General features: G+C 45.8%; 1 protein-coding gene across 1 annotated transcript in view; it reads right to left on the minus strand.

Moving 5' to 3' along the window:
• Positions 1–6147: 6147 nt before the first annotated feature.
• phtm (cytochrome P450 enzyme phantom) overlaps positions 6148–19999 on the minus strand; it is a 98160-nt gene continuing 84308 nt past the window's right edge. Inside the window, exons 6-8 of the mRNA XM_070082730.1 lie at positions 15906–16058; positions 8917–9091; positions 6148–6360 (exon numbers count right to left, since the gene is read on the minus strand). Of these exons, the coding sequence (XP_069938831.1) occupies positions 6170–6360; positions 8917–9091; positions 15906–16058 (519 nt within the window). The 3' untranslated portion in view covers positions 6148–6169. The remainder of the gene's footprint in view (positions 6361–8916; positions 9092–15905; positions 16059–19999) is intronic.

Consider the following 19999-nt stretch of genomic DNA (forward strand, 5'->3'; position numbering starts at 1 on the left):
CTCTGTCATATGCCTTTTCTAAATCCATAAATGCAATAAAAACTTCCCTACTTTTATCTAAATACTGTTCACATATATGCTTCAATGTAAACACTTGATCTACACATCCCCTACCCACTCTGAAACCTCCTTGCTCATCCGCAATCCTACATTCTGTCTTACCTCTAATTCTTTCAATTATAACCCTACCGCAAACTTTTCCTGGTATACTCAGTAAACTTATTCCTCTATAATTTTTACAGTCTCTTTTGTCCCCTTTCCCTTTATATAAAGTCACTATACATGCTCTCCGCCAATCCCTAGGTACCTTCCCCTTTTTCATACATTTATTAAACGAAAGTACCAACCACTCCAACACTATATCCCCCCTTGCTTTTAACATTTCTGTCATGATCCCATCAGTTCCAGCTGCTTTACCCCCTTTCATTCTACGTAATGCCTCACGTACCTCCACCACACTTACATTCCTCTCTTCTTCACTCCTAAAAGATGGTATACCTCCCTGACCAGTGCATGAAATTACTGCCTCTGTTTCTTCCTTAACATTTAAAAGTTCCTCAAAATATTCTCGCCATCTACCTAGTACCTCCATCTCCCCATCTACTAACTCCCCTACTTTCTTTTTAACTGACAAATCCATACTTTCCCTAGGCTTTCTTAACTTGTTTAACTCACTCCAAAATTTTTTCTTATTTTCATTAAAATTTCTTGACAGTGCCTCTCCCACTCTATCATCTGCTCTCCTTTTGCACTCTCTCACCACTCTCTTTACCTTTCTTTTACTCTCCATATACTCTGCTCTTCTTATAACACTTCTGCTTTGTAAAAACCTCTCATAAGCTACCTATTTCTCTTTTATCACACCCTTTACTTCATCATTCCACCAATCACTCCTCTTTCCTCCTGCCCCCACCCTCCTTTAACCACAAACTTCTGCCCCACATTCTAATACTGCATTTTTAAAACTATTCCAACCCTCTTCAACCCCTCCACTACTCATTTTTGCACTAGCCCACCTTTCTGCCAATAATCGCTTATATCTCGCCCGAACTTCCTCCTCCCTTAGTTTATACACTTTCACCTCCCTCTTACTTGTTGTTGCCACCTTCCTCTTTTCCCATCTACCTCTTCCTCTAACTGTAGCTACAACTAAATAATGATCCGATATATCAGTTGCCCCTCTATAAACATGTACATCCTGGAGCCTACCCATCAACCTTTTATCCACCAATACATAATCTAACAAACTACTTTCATTACGTGCTACATAATACCTTGTATATTTATTTATCCTCTTTTTCATAAAATATGTATTACTTATTACCAAATCTCTTTCTACACATAGCTCAAATAAAGGCTCCCCATTTACATTTACCCCTGGCACCCCAAATTTACCTACTACTCCCTCCATAACATTTTTACCCACTTTAGCATTGAAATCCCCAACCACCATTACTCTCACACTTGATTCAAAACTCCCCACGCATTCACTCAACATTTCCCAATATAATATATATATATATATATATATATATATATATATATATATATATATATATATATATATATATATATATATATATATATATATACATATATATATATATATATATATATATATATATATATATATATATATATATATATATATATATATATATATATATATATATATATATATATATGCAATAAGATCACAGTAAACAGGTGATTTCAGAATATGCAAAACAACCGCTCTGAAAATATAGAGAAATTCCAAGCGCTTTCGTGACTACTCACATTATCCTTGATAATGTGAGTAGTCACGAAAGCGCTTGGAATTTCTCTATTCTTTCAGAGTGGTTGTTTTGCATATATATATATATATATATATATATATATATATATATATATATATATATATATATATATATATATATATATATATATATATATATATATATGCGCTTAACGTGTATCACTCATTGTTTCACGAGGACGTGATAACAGAGAGACATGCAGGTTTGTGGCAGACTGTTCGGTACTCAATCGAAGGCTCCTCGGTTCGATTCCCCGGCGGATCAGGATATATGGATAAGTCTCCATGCAACTTCTGCCTCTGTTCGTTTGATGGTAAAGAAGTATTAGGGGCAACTAGACTGTCGTGGGTCGTATCTTGCAGATAAACTCCAATGGAATTAATAGGTTAATGACCTTCGTGTTTTTTTTCTTGTTCTTTCTTCCTCCTCCTCTTCTCCTTCTAATGTAGCACAATACCAAGAATAAGGACACATAAACTATTATCAATGTTAAAATATATACTTTTATTCTTATATAAGTATTTCACAACCTTATTACATTATCAAAACCCAAAATCAATATACCGAAACGTAATAACCTTTAATACTCTAATAATAATATTGCGCTTAAGTACACAAAAAAGCATAGCGTAAGTTAAGCAGTTGACTGACTCACCAGTTCGTCAACACTTGGCCTTATGAAAAATCTGATGCTATGATTCAAAAAAAAAAAATCTGATGCTACAGTTCACCATGAATCTGATCCTACAATTCACCAAAAACCTGATGCTACAATTCACCATAAATGTGATGCTACAATTGATCATAAATCTGATGCTACAATTCACCCAAAATCTAATGCTACAATTCACCATAAATGTGATGCTACAATTCACCATAAATCTGATACCGCAATTCACCAAAAATCTGCACTTAATAGAAGAGTCTTATGACGACGTTTCTGTCCAACCTTTATTATTGTCAAGTAACAACAGAGTAGGGAAGGAGGAAAGAAGAGAAGGCCAAAGGACCCATGCGGTAGTAACAGTAGTAGTACAATACAAGTAGCGGTAATAGTAGTACTACAACAGTAGTAACAGTAGTACTACCCGTCTAGGACGGACCAAGACGTCGTGTTGAGGTTCATGAGTGATGATTTTTTTTCCAGTTGTGGTTCTGTGACCTTTTTTATTCTCAAATGTTAAAAGGTTAACAAAAATATCAAAAGTCATGAACATCAATTATAATGAGTCCCCAAATACACACACACACACACACACACACACGGGGCCAGGAGCTCGGACTCGACCCCCGCAACCTCAACTAGGTAAGTACACACACACACACACACATGGGGGCCAAGATACATGGAGGGCTAAGATGATGGAGGAGGTACTGGAAAACTTCATGTACCAACACGTAAGGAACACTCCAAGAGAGAGAGGAGAGGATGAACCAGCAAGGCTGGACTTAGTAATCACCTTGAGTAGTGCAGATATCGAGGACATCACATATGAAAGACCCCTTGGGGCCAGCGATCATGTGGTTTTAAGCTTCGAATACACAGTAGAGCTACAAGTGGAGGGAGAAGCAGGAAGGCCAGGACGAATGAAGCCAAACTACAAGAAAGGGGACTACACAGGAATGAGGAACTTCCTGAACGGGGTTCAGTGGGACAGAGAACTGGCAGGGAAGCCAGTTAATGAGATGATGGAATATGTAGCAACAAAATGCAAGGAGGCTGAGGAGAGGTTTGTACCCAAGGGTAACAGGAATAATGAAAAAGCCAGGATGAGCCCATGGTTCACCCAAAGGTGCAGGGAGGCAAAAACCAAGTGTGCTAGGGAATGGAAGAAATATAGAAGGCAAAGGACCCAGGAGAATAAGGAGAGCAGTCGTAGAGCCAGAAACGAATATGCACAGATAAGAAGGGAGGCCCAAAGACAATATGAAAATGACATAGCAGCGAAAGCCAAATCTGACCCGAAACTCTTATACAGCCACATCAGGAGGAAAACAACAGTCAAGGACCAGGTAATCAGGCTAAGGAAGGAAGGAGGAGAGACAACAAGAAATGACCGTGAAGTATGTGAGGAACTCAACAAGAGATTCAAAGAAGTGTTCACTGAGGAGACAGAAGGGGCTCCAGAAAGACGGAGAGGTGGGGCACACCACCATGTGCTGGACACAGTGCACACAACCGAGGAAGAAGTGAAGAGGCTTCTGAGTGAGCTAGATACCTCAAAGGCAATGGGGGCCAGATAACATCTCCCCATGGGTATTGAGAGAGGGAGCAGAGGCACTATGTGTACCCCTAACAACAATATTCAATACATCTATCGAAACAGGGAAATTGCCTGAGGCATGGAAGACAGCAAATGTAGTCCCAATCTTTAAAAAAGGAGACAGACATGAAGCATTAAACTACAGACCAGTGTCACTGACATGTATAGTATGCAAAATCATGGAGAAGATTATCAGGAGAAGAGTGGTGGAACACCTAGAGAGGAATGATCTCATCAACAGCAGCCAACATGGTTTCAGGGACGGGAAATCCTGTGTCACAAACCTACTGGAGTTCTATGACATGGTGACAGCAGTAAGACAAGAGAGAGAGGGGTGGGTGGATTGCATATTCTTGGACTTCAAGAAGGCGTTTGACACAGTTCCACACAAGAGATTGGTGCAAAAACTGGAGGACCAAGCAGGGATAACAGGGAAGGCACTACAATGGATCAGGGAATACTTGTCAGGAGGACAGCAGCGAGTCATGGTACGTGGCGAGGTGTTAGAGTGGTCACCTGTGACCAGCGGGGTCCCACAGGGGTCAGTCCTAGGACCAGTGCTGTTTCTGGTATTTGTGAACGACATGACGGAAGGAATAGACTCTGAGGTGTCCCTGTTTGCAGATGACGTGAAGTTGATGAGAAGAATTCACTCGATCGAAGACCAGGCAGAACTACAAAGGGATCTGGACAGGCTGCAGACCTGGTCCAGCAATTGGCTCCTGGAGTTCAATCCCACCAAGTGCAAAGTCATGAACATTGGGGAAGGGCAAAGAAGACCGCAGACGGAGTACAGTCTAGGGGGCCAGAGACTACAAACCTCACTCAAGGAAAAAGATCTTGGGGTGAGAATAACAGCAGGCACATCTCCTGAAGCGCATATCAACCAAATAACTGCTGCAGCATATGGGCGCCTAGCAAACCTCAGAACAGCATTCCGACATCTTAATAAGGAATCGTTCAGGACCCTGTACACCGTGTTAGGCCCATATTGGAGTATGCGGCACCAGTTTGGAACCCACACCTAGCCAAGCACGTAAAGAAACTAGAGAAAGTCAAAGGTTTGCAACAAGACTAGTCCCAGAGCTAAGAGGTATGTCCTACGAGGAGAGGTTAAGGGAAGTCAACCTGACGACACTGGAGGACAGGAGAAATAGGGGGGGACATGATAACGACACACAAGATACTGAAAGGAATTGACAAGGTGGACAAAGACAGGATGTTCCAGAGATGGGACACAGCAGCAAGGGGACACAGTTGGAAGTTGAAGACACAGATGAATCACAGGGATGTTAGGAAGTATTTCTTCAGCCACAGAGTAGTCAGTAAGTGGAATAGTTTGGGAAGCGATGTAGTGGAGGCAGGATCCATACATAGCTTTAAGCAGAGGTATGATAAAGCTCAGGGAGAGTGACCTAGTAGCGACCAGTGAAGAGGCGGGGCCAGGAGCTCGGACTCGACCCCCGCAACCTCAAGTAGGTGAGTACAACTAGGTGAGTACAAACACACACACACACACACACACACACACACACACACACACACACACACACACACACACACACACACACACACACACACACACAAACACACACACACACACACTCAACTTGGAAGGTCGATGGGTGGTTTATTATTAAGAATGTATGTGTGTTTTACAAGTGTAAAACACACATGCTGGCTTACTGGGACACCAGTGTAACCCATTGAAGACAAGAACTAACAAAAATATTAAACTTACAGTTCACTAAGGGATTCCTGATGTTATTATGTGATGTTACGGAAGGAAAATACTTGTTATTTTATATAAACAATAAAGTAATTCATTATTGTGTTAAAAATTACAACAGACAAGTAACAATAATTAAAAACAAAATAATAATAATAATAATAATAATAATAATAATAATAATAATATTATTATTATTATTATTATTATTATTATTAAAATAATAATAATAATAATAATAATAATAATAATAATAATAATAATAATAATAATAATATTATTATTATTATTATTATTATTATTAAAATAATAATAATAATAATAATAATAATAATAATAATAATAATAATAATAGTGTTGAAGAGTCTGAGTAAGGTCTAAGGAGCTACTCTAGGAGTAAAGACCAACTTAAAGGGTCTTGGGCAGAGTGAGATGCCAGAGACAGGGTCCTGGGATGGATCCTCCTTCAGACCTTCCTCGAGGCCAACCCTGAACCGCTGAAGAATTTTTGTAGCGAAGATGAAAAGGATCATTTTAGCGAACTCGTCCCCGATGCACATCCTGCGACCTGTGTGTGCGAGAGAGAGGATTGTCAGTGTATGTGTACTCACCTAGTTGAGGTTGCAGGGGTTGAGTCCAAGCTCCTGGCCCCCGCCTCTTCACTGGTCGCTACTAGGTCACTCTCCCTGAACCGTGAGCTTTATCATACCTCTGCTTAAAGCTATGTGTGGATCCTGCCTCCGCTACATCGATTCCCAAACTATTCCACTTCCTGACTACTCTGTGGCTGAAGAAATACTTCCTAACATCCCTGTGATTCATCTATGTCTTCAACTTCCATTTGTGTCCCCTTGTTGCTGTGTCCAATCTCTGGAACATCCTGTCTTTGTCCACCTTGTCAATTCCTCTCAGTATTTTGTATGTCGTTATCATGTCCCCCATCTCTCATGTCCTCCAGTGTCGTCAGGTTGATTCCCTTAACCTCTCATCGAAGGACATGCCTCTTAGCTCCGGGACTAGTCTTGTTGCAAACCTTTGCACTTTCTCTAGTTTACGTGCTTGGCTAGGTGTGGGTTCCAAACTGGTGTGTGTGTGTGTGTGAAATTACATACATGTAATTACCTATTTGCAGAACAACCACTGTGAAAAAAATAAAGAAATTCCAAGCACTTTCACGATTTCTCACATTATCAAGGAACAGTTCCTTCACAATACGAGAAATCACGACAGCGCTTGGAATTTCACTATTTTCTCACAGTGGTTGTTCTGCATATTGTAATATGCGGTAATTATCCATTTCTAGGAGAAGGAGCAGAGCTGTGTTCACGATGTCTCGACTGCATTAATATGTTCACCATACTTATATTTAAATTTCCAGTGGGTGTAGGACTTACAAGCTCATGTCTTGAAGTCGTTTGATTGGTCACCTTTAAAAAGAGATTGAAGTCGTTTGATTGGTCACCTTTAAAAAGAGATTGAAGTCGTTTGATTGGTCACCTTTAAAAAGAGATTGAAGTCGTTTGATTGGTCACCTTTAAAAAGAGATTGAAGTCGTTTGATTGGTCACCTTTAAAAAGAGATTGGATAAATATATGAGTGGGAGGGGCTGGGTTTGGTTTGTGTCGTGGGTACGGAAGTAAATTCTTGGGTACCTTTGGGTAGTGGTGGTTTTGATGAGCACCTGCCTTGCATGGGCCAGTAGGCCTTCCGCAGTGTTCCTCCACTGTTATATTCTTATATATAAATAGGGCATTAGACTCTTGTCCATTTCTAATTCTATATTTAAGTTGTTGTCATCTTAGTTCAATACTTTTCCCAGTTTGTAGACACAACCATCAGCAGTCTTGGTTGAATATGACTGTTTCTCCTTTTTTTGATGTGAAAAAATGTATTTCTAGCAATTTTAAAGGATTTATCAATTAAGTATTTAGGGTATTTTAGATCATTAGCTATATCATAAATCATCAAGATTTCTTCATCAGTATAAACTCTGGGATGCAAATACACAAAATTGTCAATAACATGGATGAGAATACAGAAAGTTTAACTATCACGATCTGAAGAATAACAGTGCACATAAGAACAGTTATCTGGCCAAGAGTCTGAAACTCTCCCACCCCTTTCAGCTTTGTTTTACTTAAAGCCAGGACATCCAGCTTCTTCTCATTCATAACATCCATAATCAACTCTTTCTTATCATTCGCACAACATTCACGCACATTCAAACATCCCACTTTGACGGTTTTCTTCTTTTTCTTTTTAGTAAGTTATACGGGAAAAGGGGTTACTAGTCCATTGTTCCCTGCATTTTAGTTGACTTTTCCAACACGCATGACTTACGGAGGAAAGATTCTTATTCCACTTCAGCATGGAAATGAAAGGGAAAGTAAAAAGAACAAGAACTATTAAGATAAAATCAAAGAAAAACTCAGATGAGTGTGTATACATAAACGTGTACACGCATGTGTAGTGTGACATAGTACATATATATATATATATATATATATATATATATATATATATATATATATATATATATATATATATATATATATATATATATATATATATATATATATATACATATAAATATGTAATAGGTAATTACTGATAACATTTATCCATACGCCCACCTGTTTGATGCTTCATAATCCCAGGTTCCTCCAGCACCCACCTGTCTGGTGCTTCATAACCCCAGGTTTCTCCAGCACCCACCTGTCTGGTGCTTCATAACCCCAGGTTCCCCCAGCACCCACCTGTTCGGTGCTTCATAACCCCAGGTTCCCCCAGCACCCACCTGTCTGGTGCTTCATAACCCCAGGTTCGCCCAGCACCCACCTGTCTAGGGCTTCATAACCCAGGTTCCTCCAGCACCCACCTGTCTAGTGCTTCATAACCCCAGGTTCCTCCAGCACCCACCTGTCTGATGCTTCATAACCCCAGGTTCCTCCAGCACCCACCTGTCTGGTGCTTCATAACCCCAGGTTCCTCCAGCACCCACCTGTCTGGTGCTTCATAACCCCAGGTTACTCCAGCACCCACCTGTCTGGTGCTTCATAATCCCAGGTTCCTCCAGCATTCACCTGTTTGGTGCTTCATAACTCCAGGTTCCTCCAGCACCCACCTGTCTGGAAGGGCATGAAGGCTGGGTGACGGATGACGTTGCCCTGGTCGTCCAAGAACCTCTGGGGGTGGTACAGGTCTGGGCTACTCCAGGTGTCAGGGTCGTGGTGTACCTGCCACAGCAGCGGCAGCAGCATCGTGCCCTTGGGAACACTGTAACCCTCAATCGTCACCTCCTGAAAGAGAGAAACTATGTCAAGATGATGATGGTACTATTACTACTGCTACTACTATTATTTCTATTACTACTACTACTACTATTGCCATTAACATTACTACTATTGCTATTACTATTACTACTACTACTACTGTTACTATTACTACTACTATTACTATTACTTCTACTACTACTACTACTGCTACTACTATTGCCATTACTATTACTACTACTGCTATTACTATTACTGCTATTACTACTACTACTACTACGGAAATTATATATATGTTTATTTGAAGAATGTTGTAATAATAATGGCAGAAATACCGACAATATATTTGGTAAAATTACATAAGCGCAGCTAATGTGACATTTTATTGTGGCAACGTTTCGCTCTCCAGGAGCTTTGTCAAGCTGTTACGAATAATACAGGACACAGAGGGTATATATAGGTTACTGTTGTGTTTTATTACTCACGGCAGTATTGTATCACTCACTGTTGAGTTGTATCACTGTTGTATTGTATCACTCACTGTTGAGTTGTATCACTGTTGCATTGTATCTCCCACTGTTGCATTGTATCACTCACTGTTGAGTTGTATCACTGTTGTATTGTATCTCCCACTGTTGCATTGTATCACTCACTGTTGTATTGTATCACTCACTGTTGTATTGTATCACTCACTGTTGTATTGTATCACTGTTGTACTGTATCACTCACTGTTGTATTGTATCACTCACTGTTGTATTGTATCACTGTTGTACTGTATCACTCACTGTTGTATTGTATCACTCACTGTTGTATTGTATCACTGTTGTACTGTATCACTCACTGTTGTATTGCATCACTCACTGTTGTATTGTATCACTCACTGTTGTATTGTATCACTGTTGTACTGTATCACTCACTGTTGTATTGTATCACTCACTGTTGTATTGTATCACTGTTGTACTGTATCACTCACTGTTGTATTGTATCACTCACTGTTGTATTGTTTCACTGTTGTACTGTATCACTCACTGTTGTATTGCATCACTCACTGTTGTATTGTATCACTCCCTGTTGTATTGTATCACCCACTGTTGTATTGCATCACTCACTGTTGCATTTTATCACTGTTGTACTGTATCACTCACTGTTGTATTGCATCACTCACTGTTGCATTTTATCACTGTTGTACTGTATCACTCACTGTTGTATTGCCTAACACTCTCAGTGTCGTATTGTCTATCAGTCCCACTGTTGCAATGTCTATCGCTCCCACTGTTGTATTGTCTATCACTCCCACTGTTGTAATGTCTATCACTCCCACTGTTGTAATGTCTATCACTCCCATTGTTGTATTGTCTATCATTCTCACTGTTGTATTGTCTATCACCCCTACTCTTGTATTGTCTATCACCCCTACTGTTGTATTGTCTACCACTCCCACTGTTGTATTGTCTATCACTCCCACTGCTGTATTGTCCATCACTCCCACTGCTGTATTGTCTACCACTTCCACTGTTGTACTGTCTATCACTCCCACTGTTGTATTGTCTACCACTTCCACTGTTGCATTGTCTATCACACCCACTGTTGTATTGTCTACCACTTCCACTGTTGTATTGTCTATCACACCCACTGTTGTATTGTCTACCACTTCCACTGTTGTACTGTCTATCACTCCCACTGAGGTATTGTCTATCACACCTACTGTTGTATTGTCCATCACTCCCACTGTTGTATTGTCCATCACTCCCACTGTTGTATTGCCTATCACTGCTTCTGTTGTATTGTCCATCGCTCCCACTGTTGTATTGTGTATCCCTCCCACTGTTGTATTGTGTATCCCTCCCACTGTTGTATTGTCTATCAATCCCACTGTTGTACTGTCTGTCACTCCCACTGTTGTATTGTCTATCACTCCTACTGTTGTATTGTCCATCGCTCCCACTGTTGTATTGTGTATCACTCCCACTGTTGTATTGTCTATCACTCCCACTGTTGTATTGTGTATCCCTCCCACTGTTGTATTGTCTATCACTCCCACTGTTGTATTGTCTATCACTCCCACTGTTGTATTGCCTATCACTCCCACTGTTGTATTGTCTATCCCTCCCACTGTTGTATTGTCTATCACTTCCACTGTTGTATTGTCTATCCCTCCCACTGTTGTATTGTCTATCACTCCCACTGTTGTATTGTCTATCCCTCCCACTGTTGTATTGTCTATCACTCCCACTGCTGTATTGTCTATCCCTCCCACTGTTGTATTGTCTATCCCTCCCACTGTTCTATTGTCTATCACTCCCACTGTTGTATTGTGTATCCCTCCCACTGTTGTATTGTGTATCCCTCCCACTGTTGTATTGTCTATCCCTCCCACTGTTGTATTGTCTATCCCTCCCACTGTTCTATTGTCTATCACTCCCACTGCTGTATTGTCTATCCCTCCCACTGTTGTATTGTCTATCCCTCCCACTGTTCTATTGTCTATCACTCCCACTGTTGTATTGTGTATCCCTCCCAATGTTGTATTGTGTATCCCTCCCACTGTTGTATTGTCTATCACTCCCACTGTTGTATTGTGTATCCCTCCCACTGTTGTATTGTCTATCACTCCCACTGTTGTATTGTCTATCACTCCCACTGTTGTATTGTCTATCACTCCCACTGTTGTATTGTCTATCCCTCCCACTGTTGTATTGTCTATCACTCCCACTGTTGTATTGTCTATCCCTCCCACTGTTGTATTGTCTATCACTCCCACTGTTGTATTGTCTATCCCTCCCACTGTTGTATTGTCTATCCCTCCCACTGTTCTATTGTCTATCACTCCCACTGCTGTATTGTCTATCCCTCCCACTGTTGTATTGTCTATCCCTCCCACTGTTCTATTGTCTATCACTCCCACTGTTGTATTGTGTATCCCTCCCACTGTTGTATTGTGTATCCCTCCCACTGTTGTATTGTCTATCCCTCCCACTGTTGTACTGTCTATCCCTCCCACTGTTCTATTGTCTATCACTCCCACTGTTGTATTGTCTATCCCTCCCACTGTTGTACTGTCTATCCCTCCCACTGTTCTATTGTCTATCACTCCCACTGTTGTATTGTCTATCCCTCCCACTGTTGTACTGTCTATCCCTCCCACTGTTCTATTGTCTATCACTCCCACTGCTGTATTGTCTATCCCTCCCACTGTTGTACTGTCTATCCCTCCCACTGTTCTATTGTCTATCACTCCCACTGCTGTATTGTCTATCCCTCCCACTGCTGTATTGTCTATCACTCCCACTGCTGTATTGTCTATCACTCCCACTGCTGTATTGTCTATCCCTCCCACTGCTGTATTGTCTATCACTCCCACTGCTGTATTGTCTATCCCTCCCACTGCTGTATTGTCTATCACTCCCACTGCTGTATTGTCTATCACTCCCACTGCTGTATTGTCTATCCCTCCCACTGCTGTATTGTCTATCACTCCCACTGCTGTATTGTCTATCACTCCCACTGCTGTATTGTCTATCACTCCCACTGCTGTATTGTCTATCCCTCCCACTGCTGTATTGTCTATCACTCCCACTGCTGTATTGTCTATCACTCCCACTGCTGTATTGTCTATCACTCCCACTGCTGTATTGTCTATCACTCCCACTGCTGTATTGTCTATCCCTCCCACTGCTGTATTGTCTATCACTCCCACTGCTGTATTGTCTATCACTCCCACTGCTGTATTGTCTATCACTCCCACTGCTGTATTGTCTATCACTCCCACTGCTGTATTGTCTATCACTCCCACTGCTGTATTGTCTATCACTCCCACTGCTGTATTGTCTATCACTTCCGATATTTCCTTCGTTTCTATCACTGAAGAGTTTATTTGTAACCTGTGTAAACAGTTGCCTGGTCACTGTCTCCCTGACCTGAAGATGCAAACTCACCTGTGTGTGTGACCTGGGGATACCCACTCACCTGTGTATGTGACCTGGAGATGCCCACTCACCTGTGTGTGACCTGGGGGTGCCCACTCACCTGTCTGTGTGATCTGGGGACGCCCACTCACCTGTGTGTGTGACCTGGGGATGCCCACTCACCTGTGTGTGTGACCTGGGGATGCTTACTTACCTGTGTGTGTGTGACTTGGAGAGGCCCACTCACCTGTGTGTGACCTGGGGGTGCCCACTCACCTGTGCGTGTGTGACCTGGGGATGCCCACTCACCTGTGTGTGTGACCTGGGGATGCTTACTTACCTGTGTGTGTGTGACTTGGAGAGGCCCACTCACCTGTGTGTGTGTGACCTGGAGACGACCACTCACGTGTATGTGACCTGGGGATGCCCACTCACCTGTGGGTGTGTGATCTGGAGATGCCCACTCACCTGTGTGTGTGACCTAGAGATGACCACTCACCTGTGTGTGTGACCTAGAGATGCCCACTCACCTGTGTGTGGTGTGTGACCTGGAGATGCCCACTCACTAATGTGTGTGACCTGAAGATGCCCACACACCTGTGTGTGTGTGATCTGGGGATGCCCACTGTGGCATGCAAAGAGTACTTAACCTTTATTCGGCGCATGTACACACCCTCATTTACAGGCTATCTCCCCCAACCAGTGAACCAGGGACTAAGGGTTGACGATGGGGCCCCGTCGTTCAACCAGTACCCAGGTTACAGCCAATGAGAAGATGGTTTTGGCAATCGCAGAGGTGATGTGGGTACCACTCACCTGTCTGCCCTCATTCCCATTCTAGAGCTGGTTGAAGCACGGTCTGCTCTCTAGTGGCTTCTATTCTGCCTTGCTTACCGTGGAGTGCACTAATACCTATTGTTGTACATAGTGTATATAGTGTACATACTTCTGTTCTAAATTGTTGAAGGATAATATAAGTCAAAAGTTTTTCTGCTGTGTTTATTTTGCTCCCTTTACACCCAGGATAACAGGCCATTTGGAAACTTGGGTTGTAATACCCACTCACCTGTGTGTGTGACCTGGAGATGCCCACTCACCTGTTTGTGTATGTGTGACCTGGAGATGCCCATTCACCTGTGTGTGTGACCTGGAGATGCCCACTCATATGTGTGTGTGACCTAGAGATGCCCACTCACCTGTGTGTGTGACCTGGAGATGCCCACTCACCTGTTTGTGTATGTGTGACCTGGAGATGCCCATTCACCTGTGTGTGTGACCTGGAGATGCCCACTCATATGTGTGTGTGACCTAGAGATGTCCACTCACCTGTGTGTGACCTGAAGATGCCCACTCACCTGTGTGTGTGTGACCTGGAGATGCCCACTCGCCTGTGTGTGTGTGATCTGGGGATGCCCACTCACCTGTGTGTGTGGCCTGGAGATGCCCATTCACCTGTGTGTGTGTGAGTGACCTGGAGATGCCCACTCACCTGTGTGTGTGACCTGGAGATGCCCACTCACCTGTGTGTGTGACCTTGGGATTCCCACTCACCTCTGTGTGTGTGATCTGGAGATGCCCACTCACCTGTGTGTGTGACCTGGAGATGCCCACTCACCTGTGTGTGTGTGTGTGTGTGTGTGATCTGGGGATGCCCACTTACCTGTGTGTGTGACCTGGAGATGCCCACTCACCTGTGTGTGTGATCTGGGGATGCCCACTCACCTGTGTGTGTGACCTGGAGATGCCCACTCACCTGTGTGTGTGGCCTGGAGATGCCCACTCACCTGTGTTTGTGTGTGACCTGGAGATGCTCACTCACCAGTGTGTGTGACCTGGAGATGCCCACTCACCTGTGTGTGTGACCTGGGGATTCCCACTCACCTCTGTGTGTGTGATCTGGAGATGCACACTCACCTGTGTGTGTGACCCGGAGATGCCCACTCACCTGTGTGTGTGTGTGTGATCTGGGGAAGCCCACGCACCTGTGTGTGTGACCTGGAGATGCCCGCTCACCTGTGTGTGTGTGTGATCTGGTGATGCCCACTCGCCTGTGTGTGTGACCAGGAGATGCCCACTCACCTGTGTGTGTGACCTGGAGATGCCCACTCACCTGTGTGTGTGACCTGGAGATGCCCACTCACCTGCGTGTGTGAACTGGAGATGCCCACTCACCTGTGTTTGTGACCTGGAGATGCCCACTCACCTGTGTGTGTGACCTGGAGATGCCCACTCACCTGCGTGTGTGACCTGGAGATGCCCACTCACCTGTGTTTGTGACCTGGAGATGCCCACTCACCTGTGTGTGTGACCAGGAGATGCCCACTCACCTGCATGTGTGACCTGGAGATGCCCATTCACCTGTATGTGTGACCTGGAGATGCCCACTCACCTGCGTGTGTGACCTGGAGATGCCCACTCACCTGTGTGTGTGCCCTGGAGATGCCCACTCGCCTGTGTTTGTGGCCTGGAGATCCCACTCACATGTGTGTGTGACTTGCAGATGCCCCTTAACCTGTGTGTGTGACCTCGGGATGCCCACTCACCTGTGTGTGTGACCTGGAGATGCCCACTCACCTGTGTGTTTGTGTGATCTAGGGCTGCCCACTCACCTGTGCGTGTGACCTGGGGATGCCACTCACCTATGTGTGTGACCTAGAGATGCCCATTCACCTATGTGTTTGTGTGATCTTGGGTTGCCCACTCTCCTGTGCCTGTGACCTGGGGATTCCCACTCACCTGCGTGTGTGACCTAGGGATGCCAGCTCACCTGTGTGTGTTACTTGAGGATGCCCACTCGTGTGACCTGGGGATGCCTATTCCTGTGACCTGGGGATGCCCACTCACCTGTATGTGACTTGATGATGCCCAATCTCTTATGCGTGTGACCTGGGGAGTGCCCACTCACCTGAGTGGTGCCATGGGAAGTGCCCACTCACCTGAGTGGTGCCGTGGGGTATGCCAAGAGGCAGGATGCTACGGAGACGCTGTGTCTCCAGGATAGAGGCCTGAGTGTAGGGCAGCAGGTGGGCGTGACCCAGGGTCACCTCTCCGGCGGGGTCACACTCGTCCAGCTCTCTCTGCACCTCTGTCTGTCATGGCCACCAAGACGATTATTGCTCTAGTGGGGAAGCGATAAACAAGTGAGGGTCAAACACCGCCTGGGAACAGGGGCGCTAGACACTGTGTATGGAATGTGAGGTCACACTTTTAAGGGAACGGGGGTTACAATATTTATGGAAAGAGAGGCCACAGCATGTAAGGTAGGTCACATTATATATGAAAAAGAGGTCATATTATGTAGGAAATTGGGGGTCTCACTATGTAGGGGAGTGGAGGTTACATTATGTATGGAAGGGGAGGTCACGGTATATAGGGTAGGAGAGGTCACAGTATGTAGGAAATGGGAGATCACAGTATGTAAGGAAGGAGAGGTCACAAGATGTAGGGAATGGGCGATCACAGTATGTAGGAAATGGGAGGTCAAAGTAACAAGGGAAGGTAACACTAGGGAAGGGGAGGTCACACTAGGGAAGAGATCACACTAGGGAATGGGAGGTCACACTAGGGAAGAGGAGATAACAGTAGGGAAGGGGAGGTCACACTAGGAAAGAGATCACACTAGGGAACGGGAGCTCACACTAGGGAAAGGGAGATCATACTAGAGAATAGGTCACACTAAGGAAGGGGAGGTCACAGTACTTAGTCTCTACTTAAATGCTGAAGGTCACATTTACTTCGTGTCCAATATGAAGTCAAAACTTCTATGTTAAGCATCACAATACAACACGTCAGAGTACAGTGGGTGGGAGACGTCAGAGTACAGTGGGTGAGAGACGTCAGAGTACAGTGGGTGAGAGACGTCAGAGTACAGTGGGTGGGAGACGTCAGAGTACAGTGGGTGGGAGACGTCAGAGTACAGTGGGTGGAAGACGTCAGAGTACAGTGGGTGGGAGACGTCAGAGTACAGTGGGTGGGAGACGTCAGAGTACAGTGGGTGGGAGATGTCAGAGTACAGTGGGTGGGAGACGTCAGAGTACAGTGGGTGGGAGACGTCAGAGTACAGTGGGTGGGAGACGTCAGAGTACAGTGGGTGGGAGACGTCAGAGTACAGTGGGTGGGAGACGTCAGAGTACAGTGGGTGGAAGACGTCAGAGTACAGTGGGTGGGAGACGTCAGAGTACAGTGGGTGGGAGACGTCAGAGTACAGTGGGTGGGAGACGTCAGAGTACAGTGGGTGGGAGACGTCAGAGTACAGTGGTTGGGAGACGTCAGAGTACAGTGGGTGGGAGACGTCAAAGTACAGTGGGTGGGAGACGTCAGAGTACAGTGGGTGGGAGACGTCAGAGTACAGTGGGTGGGAGATGTCAGAGTACAGTGGGTGGGAGACGTCAGAGTACAGTGGGTGGGAGACGTCAGAGTACAGTGGATGGGAGACGTCAGAGTACTGTGGGTGGGAGACGTCAGAGTACAGTGGGTGGGAGACGTCAGAGTACAGTGGGTGGGAGACGTCAGAGTACAGTGGATGGGAGACGTCAGAGTACAGTGGGTGGGAGACGTCAAAGTACAGTGGGTGGGAGACGTCAGAGTACAGTGGGTGGGAGACGTCAGAGTGCAGTGAGTGGGAGACGTAAGAGTGCAGTGACTGGGAGACGTCAGAGTACAGTGAGCAGGAGACGTCAGAGTACAGTGGGTGGGAGACGTCAGAGTACAGTGACTGGGAGACGTCAAAGTACAGTGGGTGGGAGACGTCAGAGTACAGTGGGTGGGAGACGTCAGAGTACAGTGGGTGGGAGACGTCAAAGTACAGTGGGTGGGAGACGTCAGAGTACAGTGGGTGGGAGACGTAAGAGTGCAGTGACTGGGAGACGTCAGAGTACAGTGGGTGGGAGACGTCAGAGTACAGTGGGTGGGAGACGTCAGAGTACAGTGACTGGGAGACGTCAAAGTAAAGTGGGTAGGAGACGTCAGAGTACAGTGGATGGGAGACGTCAGAGTACAGTGGGTGGGAGACGTCAGAGTACAGTGACTGGGAGACGTCAAAGTACAGTGGGTGGGAGACATCAGAGTACAGTGGGTGGGAGACGTAAGAGTGCAGTGACTGGGAGACGTCAGAGTACAGTGGGTGGGAGACGTCAGAGTACAGTGGGTGGGAGACGTCAGAGTACAGTGGGTGGGAGACGTCAGAGTACAGTGGGTGGGAGACGTCAGAGTACAGTGGATGGGAGACGTCAGAGTACAGTGGGTGGGAGACGTCAAAGTACAGTGGGTGGGAGACGTCAGAGTACAGTGGGTGGGAGACGTCAGAGTGCAGTGAGTGGGAGACGTAAGAGTGCAGTGACTGGGAGACGTCAGAGTACAGTGAGCAGGAGACGTCAGAGTACAGTGGGTGGGAGACGTCAGAGTACAGTGGGTGGGAGACGTCAGAGTACAGTGACTGGGAGACGTCAGAGTACAGTAGGTGGGAGACGTCAGAGTACAGTGGGTGGGAGACGTCAGAGTACAGTGAGTGGGAGACGTCAGAGTACAGTGGGTGGGAGACGTAAGAGTGCAGTGACTGGGAGACGTCAGAGTACAGTGGGTGGGAGACGTCAGAGTACAGTGGGTGGGAGACGTCAGAGTACAGTGACTGGGAGACGTCAAAGTAAAGTGGGTAGGAGACGTCAGAGTACAGTGGATGGGAGACGTCAGAGTACAGTGGGTGGGAGACGTCAGAGTACAGTGACTGGGAGACGTCAAAGTACAGTGGGTGGGAGACATCAGAGTACAGTGGGTGGGAGACGTAAGAGTGCAGTGACTGGGAGACGTCAGAGTACAGTGGGTGGGAGACGTCAGAGTACAGTGGGTGGGAGACGTCAGAGTACAGTGGGAGGGAGACGTCAGAATACAGTGGGTGGGAGACGTCAGAGTACAGTGGGTGGGAGACGTCAGAGTACAGTGGGTGGGAGACGTCAAATTACAGTGGGTGGGAGACGTCAGAGTACAGTGGGTGGGAGACGTATTGTGCAGTGAGTGCGAGACGTCAGAGTACAGTGGGTGGGAGACGTCAGAGTACAGTGGGTGGGAGACGTCAAAGTACAGTGGGTGGGAGACGTCAGAGTACAGTGGGTGGGAGACGTAAGAGTGCAGTGACTGGGAGACGTCAGAGTACAGTGGGTGGGAGACGTCAGAGTACAGTGGGTGGGAGACGTCAGAGTACAGTGACTGGGAGACGTCAAAGTAAAGTGGGTAGGAGACGTCAGAGTACAGTAGATGGGAGACGTCAGAGTACAGTGGGTGGGAGACGTCAGAGTACAGTGACTGGGAGACGTCAAAGTACAGTGGGTGGGAGACATCAGAGTACAGTGGGTGGGAGACGTAAGAGTGCAGTGACTGGGAGACGTCAGAGTACAGTGGGTGGGAGACGTCAGAGTACAGTGGGTGGGAGACGTCAGAGTACAGTGGGAGGGAGACGTCAGAATACAGTGGGTGGGAGACGTCAGAGTACAGTGGGTGGGAGACGTCAGAGTACAGTGGGTGGGAGACGTCAAATTACAGTGGGTGGGAGACGTCAGAGTACAGTGGGTGGGAGACGTATTGTGCAGTGAGTGCGAGACGTCAGAGTACAGTGGGTGGGAGACGTCAGAGTACAGTGGGTGGGAGACGTCAGAGTACAGTGACTGGGAGACGTCAGAGTACAGTAGGTGGGAGACGTCAGAGTACAGTGGGTGGGAGACGTCAGAGTACAGTGAGTGGGAGACGTCAGAGTACAGTGTGTGGGAGACGTCAGAGTACAGTGGGTGGGAGACGTCAGAGTACACTGGGTGCGAGATGTCAGAGTACAGTGGGGGGGAGACGTCAGAGTACAGTGGGTGGGAGACGTCTGAGTACAGTGGGTGGGAGACGTCAGAGTACTGTGGGAAGGAGACGTCAGAGTACAGCGGGTGGGAGACGTCAGAGTACAGTCGGTGGGAGACGTCAGAGTACAGTTGGTGGGAGACGTCAGAGTACAGTGGGTAGGAGACGTCAGAGCACAGTGGGTGGGAGACGTCAG

Source organism: Cherax quadricarinatus, chromosome 8 (genome assembly GCF_038502225.1).
Source record: "Cherax quadricarinatus isolate ZL_2023a chromosome 8, ASM3850222v1, whole genome shotgun sequence".
Classification (NCBI taxonomy): Eukaryota; Metazoa; Arthropoda; class Malacostraca; order Decapoda; family Parastacidae; genus Cherax; species Cherax quadricarinatus.